General features: G+C 43.9%; 1 protein-coding gene across 4 annotated transcripts in view; it reads left to right on the plus strand.

The window, feature by feature from the left end:
• The window catches only part of LOC139262840 (protocadherin gamma-A11-like), a 338634-nt gene that overhangs the window by 136019 nt on the left and 184021 nt on the right, over positions 1 to 18594 (plus strand). For all 4 annotated transcript variants that reach the window (XM_070878020.1, XM_070878017.1, XM_070878019.1 and 1 more), the window contains one exon: positions 5921 to 6006. In XM_070878020.1, the coding sequence (XP_070734121.1) occupies positions 5921 to 6006 (86 nt within the window). The remainder of the gene's footprint in view (positions 1 to 5920; positions 6007 to 18594) is intronic.

Genomic DNA, 18594 nt, shown 5'->3' on the forward strand with positions numbered 1-18594 from the left:
GTGCTTTCTCCATCCACCACCTATTCTTTAGGTCCCGAGTTTTTTGTTGGACCTGTGCCTTGAGCCGTCTGTAATGTTGTTTTGCAGCTCCTGAGTTGAGCTTTTGCTTGAGGCTCAGAATTGCTTTGCGCTTGCAATCTATTAGTTCTTCGATCTCCTGATCATTTCTGGTTTCTGGTTGAGTGACCAAGTGTCTCTTCATAGGCACTGGTTATAGAGGCCTGGAGGGCAGACCAAGCACTATGGGGATTCAGCATCTCAGGGTCATCAAGGCACACCAGATTGTCTGCGAGGCACTGGCCGTATAGGCATCTCTAAGTGCCCCGGCATTAACTTTTTTGCGGAACTGCTTCTGCTGTTCCCTCTGTTTTGGGGCAATGTTAATATTGATGATGGATCGTATTAGGCGGTGGTCCGTCCCGCAGTCGTCAGCGCGGGTGATGCGCACATTCTTGCAATCCCTGGCTCGGATGATGACATAGTCAAGCAGGTGCCAGTGTTTGGAGCGAGGGTGTTGCCACGATGCCTTGTATTTGTCCCTCTGGCGGAACAGGGTGTTGGTAATGAGGAGTTCATGTTCTAGACATTTTGTCAGGAGCAGAATACTGCTGGAATTGGCTTTCCCTACCCCCTCTCTGCCAATCACGCCTCCCCAGAGGGCTGTGTCTTTGCCAACCTTGGCATTAAAGTCACCCAGGAGAATCAATTTGTCACCCATGGGGACACGGGACAAGGATGTCTCGAGGTTGGAATAAAAACCCTCTTTAGCCTCATCCGTTGCATCGAGTGTGAGGGCGTACGCACTGATGACTGTGGCACATTGGTTCTGAGATAGGGTGATACGGAGAGTTATGAGGCGTTCGTTGACCCCACAGGGGGATTCTTTGAGAAGGTCGACCAGCTCATTCATGACGGCAAAGCCGACTCCATGAAGGCGGCGTTGTGCCTCTGGTTTCCCATTCCAGGAGAAGTTCTTACCTCCACTATCTTCCTTCAACTAGCCTTCCGCTGCCCGCCAGCTCTCGCTTAGGACAGTGATGTCAAAGTCAAAACGTCTGAGTTCCCGGGCAACTATGGCGGTGCAGCATTCCGGCCTGTTGCTGTTGGGATTGTCCATGAGGGTTTTGACGTTCCAGGTCCCAAATTTCATTCTGATGGAGTGGATGATGCCTGTGCGTGAGTTCTTTTAACGTGGGGTGGCTGCTGCACACTGGTTGCTTAGATGAACAAGGTCTTGGTCCAGTGGCAAGGGGGTCCAAGACAACTGGAGGCCAGGCACAGCTCGATAAGACTAATTGCCTATGGTGAAGTTTTGGCCGCAAGTTCGGTGCCGGGTAGCGCCATTGATGGTAGATGGCCGGAGGCTTGGTTGGGGGGGCAGGCATTAGGAAGGTGACTTCCGAAGTTATTTTAAAAGATTAAAAGTTGATAATGGTTCCCAATTTATTTCAAAAGTTTCTAAGAGTTGTTAAAACGTTTTAAGAAGTTTCTAAGAATTGTTAAAAATCTAAGATGTAAATCAATAATTTTAAAACTTCCATTTTAGACTCTCAACTGAAATACTTTTAAACATTTATTATTAACCTAATCTTTTACTTTTAACAACTTTTAGAAACTTTTTAAATTGGGGAGACTTTTATAATCTGCATAAAACAGGTGATCGGTAAACATCAATTGGGTGTGCCAGTACAGCTCGGCGGACCGGACCTGAGGACATTCGTCTGGCTCTGACGTCTACAGGTAGGTTTTGGTGGGGAGAGGTGTAACCGACAGGATGTGAGTCCGGGTTGGCAGTGGTCCACAGTATTTATGTGGAAACAGGAGGAGCACAAAAGTGGCAGTGTAGTGAGAAGACAAGAGAAAATTTGACTCCTGAGTACATTGAAGTTGATCAACCATCTTCAGTAGCTCATGTAGAAATATTTGGGCTTTGCATGGAGCGAGGGAGATAGTATAACTCCGGCCCAGGGTGAAGCTAAATTTATCAATATAAATAGACAAATTGGACCATCTGAGAACTTTTAAACCTTTTGAATCATGGTCTTCTTAGTGGAGGACAGACACTGCTGCCCATTCCCTAACATAAGACATTAATCCACCACGGGGTAATACATTCCTTACTTAACATCATTTGGTCTGTTGGTTTGGCTTTACATTTTACACATAACATTCTAAGATCAATATCTGCAGTATAATGACAAGTCAAAAAGCAGTTAATTCTGTTAATTAACACAAATATTATTTTAAAAAGGATAAAAATTTAGAAAAGCTGTAAAGATCATGAATGAGTCATCTGGAATACAAAATAAACAGAGTTGTGAGCATGGATTGTAATGTTCAATTAATATACTCCAGTTTTGCTCGACTGATCTTAGGGGGTTTGGAGTTTGGCAATCACACATATCTTGAAATTGAGGTATGAAATAATAGGTATGACTGTTTAATATGTTTGAAATCCTCTTTATTATTTTAATGAATACATTAATCCCTTTATTTTACAAGAGTTAATGCATACAGTAAAATAATGAAGCAAGTATTTCAGAGGAATATATTAAGCAATTTTTAGCTATTATACTACAGCATATTATCAAGGCAGTAACGTTTTGTCTTCTCGGCAGCTTGCCTGACAATTTTCCTGCAATTGCTTGTCATCTTTCTGAGATTTAAGTAACCTGAGAATACATTATGGTAAATTCTTGAAAGACTTTAAAGAAAATAGGCCTTATGCATGAAATACATTTTTTAGTTCTATAATAAGTTTAGAAGAGTAATTGAAAAATACAATATTCTTACAGGGCTTGACAGGGTCGATGCAGAAAAGATGATTCCTCTGGCTGGAGAGTCTAGAATTAGAGATCACAGTCTCAGAATAAGGGGTCGGCCATTTAGCACTGAGATGAAGAGAAATTTCTTCAGGGTGGTGAATCTTTGGAATTCTCCATCCCAGAGGGCTGTGGAGGCCCAGTCATTGATGTATAATATATTCAAGACAGAGATCGATAGATTTTTGGATATTAAGGGAATCAAAGGATATGGGGATCGTGCAAGAAACTTGAGTTGAGGTAGAAGATCAGCCATGATCTTATTGAATGGCGGAGCAAGATCGAGGGGCCAAATGGCCTACTCCTGCAACTATTTCTTATGTTCTTATGTTCTTATATTGGTAAAAGTAAACTAGCGCAAAATATAAAACAAATAGCAAGAGTTTCAATAGGTATATAAAAATAAAAAGAGTGGCGAAAGTAAATGTAGGTCCCTCAGAGGACGAGACCGGGGAATTAGTGATGGGGATCATGGAGATGGCAGAAACTCTGAACAAATATTTTATATCAGTCTTTACAGTAGAGGACACTAACAATATTCCAACTGTGGATAGTCAACGGGTTATGGTGGGGGCGGAGAAACTTAACACAATCACAATCACTAAGGAGGTGGTACTCAGTAAGTTAATGGGACTAAAGGCAGATAAATCTGCTGGAGCTGATGGCTTGCATCCTAGGGTCTTAAGAGAAGTAGCGGCAGGGATTGTGGATGTATTGGTTGTAATTTATTAAAATTCCCTGGATTCTGGGGAGGTCCCAGCAGATTGGAAAACTGCAAATGTAACACCCCTATTTAAAAAAGGAGGCAGACAGAAAGCACAAAACTATAGACCGGTTAGCCTAACATCTGTGGTTGGGAAAATGTTGCAGTCCATTATTAAAGAAGCAGTAGCAGGACATTTGGAAAAGCAAAATTCGGTCAGGCAGAGTCAGCATGGATTTATGAAGGGAAAATCATGTTTGACAAATTTTCTCGAATTCTTTGAGGATGTAACGAACAGGATGGATCAAGGGGAACCAGTGGATGTGGTGTATTTTGACTTCCAGAAGGCATTTGACAAGGTGCCACATAAAAGGTTACTGCACAAGATAAAAATTCATGGGGTTGGGGGTAATTTCTTAGCATGGATAGAGGATTGGCTAACTAACAGAAAACAGAGAGTCAGGATAAATGGTTCATTCTCTGGTTGGCAATCAGTAACTAGTGGGGTGCCGCAGGGATCAGTGCTGGGACCTCAACTATTTACAATCTATATTAACGACATGGAAGAAGGGACTGAGTGTAACGTAGCCAAGTTTGCTGACGATACAAAGATGGGAGGAAAAGCAATGTGTGAGGAGGACACACAAAATCTGTAAAAGGACATATACAGGTTAAGTGAGTGGGCAGATGGAGTATAATGTTGGAAAGTGTGAGATCATGCACTTTGGCAGAAAAAAATCAAAGAGCAATTTATTATTTAGATGGAGAAAGATTGAAAATTGCTGCACTGCAGCAGGACCTGAGGGTACTTGTGCATGAAACACAAAAAGTTAGTATGCAGGTGCAGCAAGTGATCAGGAATGCCAATGAAATCTTGGCCTTTATTGCAAAGGGGATGGAGTATAAAAGCAGCTACAGATATACAGGGTATTGGTGAGGCCATACCTGGTATACTGCGTGCAGTTTTCGTTTCCATATTTACAAAAGGATATATGCTTTGGAGGCAGATCAGAGAAGGTTCACTAGGTTGATTCCGGTGATGAGGAGGTTGACATGAGGAAAGGTTGAGTAGGTTGTGCCTCGACTCATTGGAATTCAGAAGAATGAGAACTGATCTTATCAAAACGTATAAGATTATGAGGGGGCTTGAAAAGTAGATGCAGAGAGGATGTTTCCACTGATAGGGGAGACTAGAACTAGAAGGCCTGATCTTAGAATAAGGGGCCGCCCATTTTAAACTGAGATGAAGAGGAATATGCTGACTCAGAGAGCTATGCAAGCTGGGACATTGAATAAATTTAAGACAGAAATAGACAGTTTCTTAAACGATAAGAGGATAAGGGATTATGGGGAACGGGCAGGGAACTGGAGCTGAGTCCATGATCAGATCAGCCACAATCTTATTGAATGGCGGAGCAGGCTTGAGGGGCTGTATGGCCTACTCCTGCTCCTATTTCTTATATTCTTATGATCTTATAACAGGCAAGCTAAAAACCAAGCACAAAATTCTTTGAGTTGCTTTTTCAATTACAATTTAAATACGATACACAATAAAACATTTTTCAGTTTCCATACAATTCAGCTATTCTAATCCCTGGAACTGCTGTTTATGAAACCCATTTTATACAAATGACATGATTAAAGGGAATATATGATAAAATTAGGCACTTTGAAAAGTACAAATTAAGTTTAGTTTACTCGGGGCTAGAAATTGGCCAGCCTTGCGCCCACTTTTTCGGCGATATTTCGCCTAATGTGACCAAAGTTGTGCGCCGGCTGTTTTGAAAAAGAACTGAAAAGCAGACCACCATCGTGCAAGACGAATAAAAGCAATATTGCTTTAAATTGGCCGTTCGGCGCACCCATATTCTGTGTGGAAAAAAAACACCTGAGAAAAGCCTGCATTGCAGCCCCAGAAACAGTGGTAAGTGTGAAGACCTGCTAATAAGGTAAGTTACATTTTTTTTTAAATTTTTTTTTTCAGCGAGTCGATGCATAAATGTCTTGTGAATGTATTGTGATTTTTAAAAATTTTTTGCTTTTTGCAATTTTATTATGTGCGTTTTCCCCTCTCCCAGGGTCTGTGTTTTTAGCGATAATCGGCCTCGGACTAAAGTAGGCGAGGATCGCGGTTTCCACCGTGAATCCTCATGCAATGCCGATTTTTAACGACGAGCGCATTTTTTTTGCAAATTTTATGCCTTTTATAAATAACAGTAAAAAAAACAAAATTGATGTTGTACTTTGAAGTCTTTGGTAAAATTGCATTGGATAATTTAGAAAATGAGCGTTAGCAAAAGGCTCTATTAGTAACCTGAAAATTCACTTTAAATGCTTTTGAATGATATAGGAAACTATTTCATAATTGTAATCTTTCATACTCATTCCTTTTCAGTTCCCAGTGTTTGGATGAAAATCTAACCCAGGATGAAGTTAAACAAGAATTCAACAGGCGACACACAGCTATCACATCATCAGCAGGTCAGTGTTAGAGTTATGGGGGTGCGGGGGGGGTAGGTGTGAGGTGGATTTTGAGAAGCAGGTAACAGATATTTAGTTGTATGCTGGGAGGGGAATACACTTTGTTCATGGTTACTCAAATCAAACAACATTTGACATTGATGCATGTTTTTAGTCAAAGCTGCAGTGCTCAACAATCCTTATATTGAGTTGTGTTGTACCACTGCTACTCAGTATCTCTTATGTGCTACCTGGAACTTGGGGCTGGCCTATTTACATATTGGTAAACTAAAATGCTCAGATAGATTAGAGAGAATTTAAAAATTCAGAAAGAAATCCAAGTTTTATATTGGGCAAATAACAATTCGCTGTGGAGAAGTATTTCAAATCAACCTTACAAATGCTTTAAATCAAATAAGATTTAAAATAGAAAATCACCCGCATAATGATTATACTGCAGTTACTGGTACAACAATGGTTCACAGTAGAATTAACATAACAGCAAAATGATGCCTTTTATGTTGCATGCAAAATATATCATTTATTTAATGACTACTAAAATGGATCTCACTGTTTTCTATTGCTTATTTTTAAAAGTATCATCATAAAGTCATAAACCTGTATGACACAGTAACAAATTATACATTTGAAAAGTCAAAATAGTACAAGTGTATAACAAATTCCATGTTGTTAATGAGAATATAATGAAATGCTGCTGCACTGATGATGTAGCATTAGTCCTTTTCGTATAGTAATGCTTTTCTCTGTACAGGTTAACTTGATAATGGGTTTACCTCTTTTCCCCCTTCCAAAAGTGACATTTTGCCTGCAGCCATCAGTAGATTGTTTGTGGACTGCTATCATCAAAGGAGATTATTTGCTATCTGTAATTGTTTGCAAGTACTTCAAAAAATTCAAATTAGGCTGTCAAACGTCTGGCAGTTAAACTGTTATAAAGTGTAATTATATCATATATCCCCACCTGAATTTTATTGTTGCACTGAGCTAATAATAAGCACTTGACAAAATTTCAAACTCAAATTTAGAACGTTTCTGAAATCATTACTTCCTGCAATAGGAACTCAACTTTTCATTCTTCTTAATGCTTCATCAATTTTCACTTATATACATTTTCAATCCCATACTCTCAAAATACACAGTTGGATGGAAGGAAGCATTTAAAAGTAAATTACAACCTATAGTGGGAGTCCATGATAAATACAAAAAGCCGAGAAATAATTGCAATCTTACGATTAAACATATGCTGGTCACCTCTTCTAAAAAATATAATGGAAGTTTTACCATATGTGGTATTTTCAGGAATGGAAAAGGTCAGTTAAAATATGAAATAATCAATGTGAACATGCAGTAAATGCCTTTTGGACATGCAACACGAAGTGCAGTGCTGAATGGAAAAGGCCAGTTAGTTGTTCTGTATTATTAGAAGTTTAAAATCTAATGCTGTTCTCAAACTAGCAATTTTGTACCTGTAGCATAAACAAATCCAAAACTAAATGCCACAGTGTGGGAACATATAACGTTTCACTTCTTATTCAATTCCCAAAGTACAGGTTTGATGGTGCATTCACATTCATAATAACTGTGGATCACCCTGCAAGAATGTTCTCTTGTCAATCTATTCATCAGTAATAGGCTTGGCTTACTTTGATCCAGTAAAACTTACTTTGGTTACTGAGGATGGAAATTGCTCATGGTGTTTTTTATTTGTCTTTTGTGTGGTTTTTTTAAAGCATTTATTAATATATTTAAAGTGAATGGATTAACACCTTTCAGATGAAATGTTAAACCAAGGCCCTGCCTGCCTGTTCAGGTAAATGATCCCAAGGCACTATTTGAAAACGAGCAGGGGAATTCTCCTGGTGTTCTCATTTTTATGTTTGTGGGATTTTCCACTGCATAAATTAGCTGCTACAACTGCCTAGATAACAACAGTGACAACATTTCACAATTAATCTATTAGCATGAAGGGCTTCGGGACATCCTGAAAATTGTTTGAAGAACATAAGAAATAAGAACAGGAGTAGGCCACTTGGCCCCTTGAGCCTGCTCACCCATTCAACAAGGTCATGGCTGAACTTCTATCTCAACATCAACTCCACCTTCCCACACTATCCCCATAATCCCTTAATTCACTTAGTTCCCTTGTATTGGCCTTTGTCTTGAATATACTCTTGACTATGACTAAGCATCCACAGCTCCCTGGGGTAGAGAATTCCAAATATAACCCTTTGAGTGAAGAAATTTCTCCTCTTCTCTGTTCAAAATGGCCAACCCCTTATTCTGTGACTGTGACATCGTGTTCTAGATTATCCAGCCAGGGGAAACATCTTATCAGCATTAAGCATTCTAAAGCCCCTTAAGAATTATATATGTTTCAATTAGATCACCTCTCTGTGTTCTAAACTTGAGGGAATATAGGCCTAGTCTACTGAATCTCTCCTCATAGGACAATCCCCTCATCCCAGGAACCAGTTTTCTTTCTTTCTACTTTCCTTTCTTTCTTTCCTTTCATCTTTTCTTTCCTTATACATGGCTCAAAGTAATGTATTTGTTACAAATACTGCTGTGGGAAATTTCCTTTCCCCAAGTTGATTCTATGGGCTGGATTTTAATAGGGTAGGTGGGTTGGGGGTGGGAGAGGCTTGATATGGGCAGGAAACTTGGGAGAACAGTTTTCCCACTGATACTGCCGGTGTTAACGTCGGGGCCTGATTTACATCTGAAGCCTCCGTAGCCCGTCCACAGCCAGCCAGATGGAGGAGCTGGCTCACTGCCAGTGGGAAGGCCATTAGCAGTAGGTCACACAGAGAAAGGAGGGCTAGATCAGGAGGGGACCAGTGCCGGCCCACGGGGAACCGTGGCGGGGAGGGGGGTAGGTGAGGAAGATCAGGGCCGTCGAGGGACTGGGGTGGGGGCCGCGGAAGATCAGGGCAGGCCATCAGAGGATCGTGGCCAGCCTCAAAATCATTGGCGGGTCAGTGGGGGGGAAGGGAAGATCAGATGTGGGCTGGCCAGCCTCAAGTTGATTGATGAGTTGGGGGGGATGGAACCAGTCTGGGAAGTGATCAGTCGGCATGTTCAGGAGTCTCCGAACACGAGGGATGGGCTAGGCAGGGACCCTGGATGCAGGAGGTAGGTATAAAGCACTTGCCTCCTGGATGTAGTAGTCTTGCTGTAACTGCCAGGTTTTGCGAAGTGTGTAAAACCCGAACAGATAGAGTAAAAAACAAAATTGTGTTTAAAGAAGAGGCTTCCAGCCTCTGTGCAGCAGAGCTGGTCTCCAGTTCGTCTTGGTTAACCCTTGTCACTGGACCAAGACCTAGCTCTGTCAAGCCCGTGCGGTGGCTGGTGTGCAACGGCCACCACATGTTAAAAAATCCAAGCACAGGCATCTTTCCCCCTTCACGATGTAGTTCTGGATCTGGAATATTAGGTCCTTCATTGAAACACTTGTGAACTCATCCCTTTTTGGCATAGAAACAAGTCATCCTCGCTTCATGGGACTGCCTATGGTGATGATGATGAATATGTATATTGACATCCCATCTCCACCCGTCCACCTCTGTGAAAATCGGAAGTGGATAGGTTGCAGATGGGTTCAGGTCGGGATTCCAATTTACAACAATTTACCCACCCTCACGTTCCAAACCTACTCGTTTTTTCAAGTAACAATTTCCCTCTGCGTGGATAGTGAAATAGATGGAAATAGGTCATACTCATGTAATACCCCACCACCCAACATATCATTCACAACCTTTCCTTTCTGTTATGGAAAGCATTGCCCTCAGGTGGGCAAGGGACATAACCAAAGTCCTGACCAACCATATGTTGTTTTATTGCATGACATAATTTCTACTCTCCCTTGCTCTGAACTGCCCATTTAGCATCTTTGACCGATTCAGACGGATTTCATGGCAGTTCACATCAGGGGGGAGTAGAAATTGGGTCGTGCCCAAATTGGGACATGACCCACGTGCAGATTGAGCTATGCGCACGTAATGAGGCTGGTGGCAGTACCACCTCAAACTGGTCCGCTGGCCTAATTTGCTCCGGGTGCCAGTCCCAGTAGGAACAAAGAACGTCCGGCTCTGGCACCAATTGAGGCGGTAAGCAGGGTGTGGGAGTGTTGGCGCGACAATCGAGAACAGGGAGTGTGATGGCCAGTACTGCACCACAAACTTAATGATAAGGCTCTGCAAGAAAGCAAGTTAAAAAAAAATGTCAAATTTACCTTTCTGGAGGCAGTCTGCTTTGCGTGCCAAGCACCTGAGAATTCTGATCCTGCAACATTCCGCTTGCTGCGGTCAGTTGCTAACAAATTCTTTAAAGCGGCTTGACCGGTTGGTGTTAGTGCCCCTATTTGTATTTGTAAGAAGCCCAAGGCCTGTTTCAAGCACAGGCCCTAAACACCTACACAGGAGCCTTTACCAATTTGGCGGGTGAGGCACTTCTGGCGTGGAATGTGCGTGCGCACGCTGACCGCCATATTCGACATCTGTTTTACTCCTCGAAAACCGGCGTGGCACTGCCAGATCTCTTGGCTGCATATCATTTGAATGTGATTAATATGAGCACCAGGGCACACTAATATTCTCCATTACTTAATCTGAGTTGCTTGTTACTCTGTCCAAAGTCAATTGGCAACTAATTTTAAGTTTTTCATACAAAGATATTCCACTCACAACAAATGAATTTTCCAAGTTATCACAGAATCAGTCGAATTTTTATTGGACATGCTTATTTATTTATCATCATCATCAACATCATAGGCAGTCCCTCGGAATTGAGGAAGACTTGCTTCCAATCTTAAAATGAGTCCTGAGGTGGCTGAATGGTCCAATACGAGAACCACAGTCCCTGTCACAGGTGGCACAGATAATCGTTGAGGGAGAGGATGGGTGGGACAGGTTTGACGCATGCTTTTTTTTGCTGCCTGTTCTTGATTTCTGCATGCTCTCGGCGCTGAGACTCGAGGTGTTCAGTGCCCTCCCGGATGCACTTCCTTCACTAAGGGCGGTCTTTGGCCAGAGACTCCGAGGTGTCAGTGGGAATGTTGCACTTGATCAGGGAGATTTTGAGGGTGTCCTTGTAAAGTTTCCTCTGCCCACCTTTGGCTCACTTGCTTTGAAGGAGTTCTGACTGTTCGCATGCCAAAGCAAGCGCTCTAATGTGGCTTGCCCAGCGGAGCTGATCAAGTGTGGTCATTGTTTCAGTGTTGGGGATGTTGACCTGGTCGAGTACGCTAACGTTGGTGCATCTGTCCTCCCAGGGGATTTGTTGGATCTGGTGGAGATACCACTGCATTATGCTGCCGAAATGGCCGACATGCCCCAACCTTTGTCTATGATTGGTCCCCTTGGAGGATAAGCCACACCATGAAGTTTAGCTGGGATGTGTAACTGGAACCACTCATCCCAAGTTCTCTCTGACTTTGCAAATTGTAACTCAATCCACTTTGACTTCCTGAAGCGACAGAGGACAGCCAGCCAAAGTGTCTTACCCCAGTCCAAGTGCATGCCTCCCCCAGCCAAAGTGCCTTACCCCAGCACAAGTGCATCCTTTTGCCCCCTCCCCCAACCACACCATAGATGGGCCAGGCATTGTGTACGGATTGTTAACAGGTTTATTGGGTATGAAGTGAATCGTGATAGTATCGTGACTTCTGGATATCATCCATTCCAACGATATCCCTTGTAGGGGGTTCGAAGAACGTGATCCGCCTTCCCAGAGTTCCCCCTCTCTCCTCCGATCCGCCACTCCCTCTCTCTCCCCCAGCCTCCCTCTCTCGTTCCGAGCCCCTCTCTCTATCTCTCGTCCCCAGACTCTCTCACTCTCCCCCCAGCCTCTCTCACTCCCCCCCACCTCTCTCTACCTCTCGGCCCCAGCCTCGTCGCTCTCGGCCCCAAGCCCGCCCGCTCTCGGCCCCAAGCCCGCCCGCTCTCGGCCCCAAGCCCGCCAGCTCTCGGCCCCAAGCCCCCTTGCTCTCGGCCCCAGGCCCGCCCGCTCAGCCCCAGACATGCTGCTCTCGGCCCCAGTCCCACCCACTCTCGTGCTCCAGTCTCTTCGCTCTCGGTTCCAGGCCCCCCCGCTCTCATCCACAAGCCCCCCCGCTCTCGACCCCAAGCCCGCCCGCTCTCGACCCAAGGCCCGGCCGCTCTCGGCCCCAGGCCCGGCCGCTCTCGGCCCCAGGCCCGCCCGCTCTCGGCCCCAGGCCCGCCTGCTCTCAGCCCCAGGCCCGGCCGCTCTCGGCCCCAGGCCCGGCCGCTCTCGGCCCCAGGGCCCGGCCGCTCTCGGCCCCAGGCCTGCCGGCTCTCGGCCCCAGGCCCGCCGGCTCTCGGCCGCAGGCCCGGCCGCTCTCGGCCCCAGGCCCGCCGCTATCGCCGCCAGACCGGTCAGGGGTGGGAGGAAAGGGAGAGGGCCGGGGCCTGAGCGGGCAAATAGAGTCAGAGCCTCAGGTCCGACTTCTCGGCACCACGTGGATGGAATGATTCAGGCCAGGAGGAGGCTGCGGAGCTCGACAGGGGGGGGAAAGGCTTGTCTCATGTCTGTCAAAAAAGTGCAGTACTTGCATGGAACGGCGGGGCTTGACACCTGTCTGTCAAAAAAAGTGCAGTACATGTAGTTGTATCGATTTTTATTTAATTACAGCTTGAAATTACATTTCTGTTCAAGTACAGATTTGGCCGTGATAGAACAATAAAGTCTGCGTTTTTCAATTCCCACAAAGCATGCATAAAATTGCTTGCTACTGCCTTTAAATTATATAGGCAAGCATTTATAACAGTATAGCAGTTTTGGATACTGAAGTAGTAAGCATAAATTTCACCTTAGCACATTAGATGATGATGGAGTTCAATTTTTTTGTTGTTGTTGATGAGGAAGAGGTGCAACAATAGATGAGAACATTTCCTTTTCATCAGTGGGACCTGGGTTCATTTCCAACCCATAAGTTGGCATGTATGTGTCCTCTAGATTTCTCCTACGAATTTGACCCAGCTATAATGCCCATGAATATGCTCCGATTATGAGCAAATTGGCTGGAATGCGAGATGGAAAGTTTTAATAATTACAATAACATGTACATATGGAAATAAAGAAAACCCAGACTTGCGAGACAACCGTAACAGTGGCTGGAATTTTAATTTGGAGGTGACTCAGGAGGGCTGGCAGTAGGCTAGAAATCAGTCGAGGAAATCGAGGAGAATGGGTTTCCCACAGGCCCTGTAAAATTTAAAGACAGGGCCTGAGTAACATTTGAAAGCTCTGTTTCCAGCCCGCAGCCAGCCAGATGGAGAGGTGGGCTGGCTGAGGGTGGGTAGGCCTGCAGCACTAGGCTGCAAAGAGGAGGGCGGATGGAATTGGGATGGGGTCGAGAGCCAGAGGAGCATCGACGGGGAGAGTTGGGACTTGGAAGAAGAGTCGGGGACGAGAGGAGCAACGGGAGTGAGCTGGTCATGACTCGGGAGCTTGAGGAGCATTGGGCTCTTTTGAGGGTCAGGAGGAGCATTGGAGCTGGTGGGGGAGTCCGGGAAGGCGAATGGGGGTCGGAGGGAGGATTGGAGGCCTCAGGTGGGAGGTTGGCCAAGATCAGAAGACTCATGGATGGGATCGGAGGCCTTGATGGTGAGGTGGGATCATGAGGCAGGGGCGCTGGATCCAGGAGGTAAGTGGAAAGGCACTTTCCTCCTGGATCCAGCAGTCCTCCCCTTGTTTGGCAGGTTCGTGAAGCCCGGGAAACTTAACCAGCCAGAGGTACATTTGTAATGGTGGGTCACCATTTAAAACAGAGATGAGGAGAAATTTTTTCTCTCAGAGGGATGTAAATCTGTGGAATTCGCTGCCTCGGAGAGCTGTGGAAGCTGGGACATTGAATAAATTTAAGCCAGAAATAGACAGTTTCTTCAACGATAAGGGGATAAGGGCTTACGGGAGAGTGGAGCTGAGTCCATGATCAGATCAGCCATGATCTTATTGAATGGCGGAACAGGCTTGAGGGGCTGTATGGCCTACTCCTGCTCCTATTTCTTATGTTCTTATGTTCTTATTATAATACATAAAAAGATGACCAACCAGCTGGCAGGAATAAACCGGAATTCGGCAGGTTGGAAGCGGGTGAGGTCAGGACTCAATTTAACACTTTAACCTCGCACCTGACCCCAACCCACCTGTGTTTTAAAAAGCAAAAAAATAATAATCACAGGTTCAGGACACACATCTAAATCCAAATTGTTACCAATCCTGTTAAATACCAATTTAACTATTGGACAAAATCTAATTTATTTAGATGGCACAAACATTATACAATTTATATTAGACTGGAAATCAATTATTAGTATTCCCTCAGTAACATTGTGAGAGACTAATTTTATAACGAGTGATATTTATGTAGAAGGCAGTTTCATGTTCTTTCCATGGGTTGAAAGCTACCTTTGCTTTCTGGCTGTATGTTTCCGAACTGACATTCAGTATTAATCAGCTCCTCTGAGTAAAGCAATGCATCGCACAAAATATTCACAATCCAATATTAATGGCCATGAAATTGGCAGTCTCACTGAGAAACGGTTCAATAATTGGTGGTGTGGGGGAAATTGAAAGTTACACTAGTGCAATAAGGAGCATTCTTGTATCATATATGGCCCCAAGTTTCCACATGATTTGATCCTGATTTTTAGGAGCAACTGGTGGAGAACAGAGTATCTTAGAAATCGCAATTCTCCACACTTAAGTTTTCTGCAGTTCCAGTCATGTAGAACAGTTTCACTTTGGAACAGAATATTTTTTTCAAATGGGGGTGTGTCCAGCCACTGACTCCTGATTTGAAAGTTTCCACAGTGAAAACATACTCCAAACTAACTTAGAATGGAGCAAGTGAAGATTTTTGTAGGCCTGAAAAAACCTTGTCTACACATTAAAAAAATCAGGCGCAGGTTACAAATTAGGCATCCGGAACGAGGTGTGGGGGTGTGGGGGTGGGGGGGGAGGGGGGGAAGGGAAGTTATTACATTCTACAATAAATCCTTAGTTATACTTATGCAAATATTATACAAATAATTCCAACCTGAATAAAAATTTATAAGCAAAGAAAAGATTAAATAAACCATGTTCCTACCTGTGTGAAAGTGCTTCAGGCAGGGAGAAGGCTGCAGGAAGCCTCACAAGTTGAGGCAGCCGTTCCCGACAGCAGTGGGGGGTGAAGGCAGTGAGGAGGCAGCCGTTCCCGATGGCAGGGTTGGGGCAGGAGGCAGTGAGAAGGCTGCAGGAAGCCTCAGAAGTTGAGGCAGCCATTCCCGACGGCAGGGCGGGGGGAAGCCCCCCTGCCGTCGGTCGGGCCCGTCGGGAAACGGCTGCCTCAACCTCTGAGGCTTCCTGCAGCCTTCTCACTGCTGCAAGAAGCCTCAGTGCTGATCATGGAAGGGCAATGTGGTTTTATTAAAAAATGTTAAAAATTAAACAGCTACAAAGAACTACAAAAATGGCCGAGTGCCAATGTTTCCTTCACACTGCACGTGCTCGACCGCTCCAACGCGCACGCGCAGGGTTGCTGGCACGAAAAAAACTAATTTAAATGGTACCCGCCCCCTCCTACTTATAAAATCGGCGCGAGTGATAGGCTCTGCCCCCTGGGCGCCGTGCCAAGCTGACATCGAGCTGCAAAGCGCTCGAGAATAGCGCGTTTTTTTTCAGGCGCCGTTTTAGGCGCGAAAAACGGGTGCCCAGCTCGGAGGGGCGCCTGTTTTGCCACGTGTGGAAACTTGGGGCCAATGAGTGGATGGGATGTGGCTGGCTCAGTGCTTCATGTGGGTTAGTATAGACGAAGCTGTCCTGTTGCTAGCCAATACTATACCTGATGTTCGAGTGTTTGATTTTAACACTGTTTGCTAAAAGGGAAAATAAGATATTGTCCTACAATGCTGATGTCCATCACATTGTTGTACACACAAATGCACATATATCCACAAAAATCTGGCTGTTAATTATTGTAAATTTCACTATTGAGGATGCGCTCTCCATTCTAGGCAACAACAACTTACATTTATATAGCGCCATTAACGTAAAAAAAAGTCCCAAGGTGCTTCACAAGAACGTTATCAGAAACAACATTTGACACCCATCCATGTAAGGACATGTTAGGGCAGATGACCAAAAGCTTGGTCAAAGAGCTAGGTTATCAAGGAGCGTCTTAAAGGTGGAAAGTGAAGTGGAGAGGCATAGAGGTTTAGGAAGAGAATTCCAGATTTCAAGACCTAGGCAGCTGATGGCATGGCCACTAATGGTGGAGTGATTTAAAATCGGGAATCTTCAAGGCGCCAGAATTGGTGGAGCGCAGAGATCTCGGCGGCGGCGGGTTGTAGGGCTGGAGCAGATTACCGAGATTGGGAGTGGCAAGGCTATAGAAATGTCAAAATGAAACAACAAGCTAAAGGCAGTTATTATGAGTAAATTTTAAGGAAAAAAAAAACCTTCTATATATTTTGTATTTTTCACAAGCTTAGGATGTTCCAAAGTGCTTCACAGCTGATACAGTAATTTGAAGCGTAGTCACTAATGCAATATAGGGAAATATAGCAGCCAATTTACATGCTGCCTGAAAGAGCGATGAGGTAAATGACTAGATAATTGTTGCTGGTGGTGTTGGTAGAGGGATAAATGTTGGCCAATGCACTGGGTGAACTCCCCAGCGTCATAGGGTCTTTTATGTCCACCTGAGAGGGCCTCACAGTTTAAAGCTACTTCAAAAAAATGGCAACCTCCAACAATGCAACACTCGCTCAGTGCTACACTGAAGCATCAGTTTGAACTGATTACCTTCTAACTCAGAGGTGAGAGTGCTCCCACTGAGCCAAGGCCGACATAAATTATGATTAGTAGAAAATATACATAACTGAAAGTCGACAGATGATAAGACTGTGCATTTAGTGAACAGCTGCAGGAGTGGAGGAAGCCAATTTAATTAACAACATTAACTTCAATATTAATAGGTTGTGACACAGGTATCTCGTTAGCCATTCTCTCTTTCCAAGCCATTGTGCTGTAGCAGACTGCACGCTGTAAAGAAGTGTGATAGTGGCCTGGAATTTACGGTCAACATTGAAGCGATGGTATTCGCTGTTGGCCCCGAAGTAAGCTTCGCACAAAGACCTAGCGATCTCTGTGTTGACAACTTCGGGTTTTACAACATTTAACTCAAATCAATGAGATTAATGGGGATCCCGTTGTGTGACCTGCAGTGATATCAACAAGCTGTCTAAGCAGCCAATCAAAACGCAGAATTCTCACAGCCAGCCGACAAGGAAGTGAGTAAGCTGTTGAAATTCTAACTTTTAAAAAATGTTAACAGAGCTAAATAAAGATTGGTGCTTCCACATAGAGAAAAGGCCAACCTAAAATAAAGATGAACAAACTTTTACAAAAATTATTATTTTTTTAATAGTTTCTTAATAATAAAGAAACATAGAAACCTGGAAAATTGGTGCAGGAGTAGGCCATTCGGCCCTTTTCTGCATTTATATAGCACCTTTCACGACCACAGGACGTCTCAAAACGCTTTACAGCCAATGAAGTACTTTGTTGTTTGATGTGTACCATTGTTGTAATGTGGGAACACTTTAATAATGGATCAAATGGATAAATTTCACGCTGCACAAAACTAAAATTAGTTTTTCAGGCCCATAACCTTTGTTTAGCAGTTGATACGGTGTTAAAACCCCAGTTACACCTAATCCCTTTGGGTCGAACCTTTAATGGGGAACTTAACTGTGTAATTACTGTGGAAGAGCCGAAGTTTTTGTTAGTTTCCCTGGGTTGAGTGATTGCACAGATTGCTGGCTCTGTGGAGATGGGCGGGAGCAAGGCGCAGCCCGTGTCAGAGCTGTAAATGACATACCGCAATTTCAGGATTTCCGCATGCACCTGAGCATGCGCCAAAACCCAAAGTTGTGGTCAGTTTCAAAGACAGAATGCCGTGAAGATTGCGATTTCGCCATCATCCGGACCACAAATTCTGGGCCAGTATTACCTAATGAGCTGAATGTTCAAAATTTGCGAACAAATCAAAAATTGCCAGACTGTGTGGGTTCAATCTTCCCACTAATTGTGGCTCAGTTGTTTTTTTTAAACCAATAGCCGTAACCTGAATTTGCTCCTGCTGTTAACAGCAAAACCACCTTCCTGCCAGGCACAGGAAACTACCAGCAAGACTCAAGAAAGCAAGTTTTCATTAAATCAAGTTGCCATCTGATTAATCTTTTCCGCTGTGGCCTTACTAACCATAGCAATAAGTTAGTTACAAATTAAAATACAATTTTTTCAAAAAATTATTTCGCTGGCTGCATTTCACCAATATTAATTATTTGTCTGTGATCTGCAAGCTTGCCATTCCCTAATGAATTCAGGAAACCTGGGACATATTTCCTTGCGATCAGATTTGAATGAATACAGTTATAATTCATTTAAAAGTGAAATAGCCACAGAAAGTTCTGTCTTGATTCACATATTATATAATAACAGTGACAACACTTCAAAAAGTACTTCATTGGCTGTAAATTGCTTTGAGACATCCGGTGGTCATGAAAGGTGCTATGCAAGTCC

This window comes from Pristiophorus japonicus, chromosome 4 (genome assembly GCF_044704955.1).
Source record: "Pristiophorus japonicus isolate sPriJap1 chromosome 4, sPriJap1.hap1, whole genome shotgun sequence".
Lineage (NCBI taxonomy): Eukaryota > Metazoa > Chordata > Chondrichthyes > Pristiophoridae > Pristiophorus > Pristiophorus japonicus.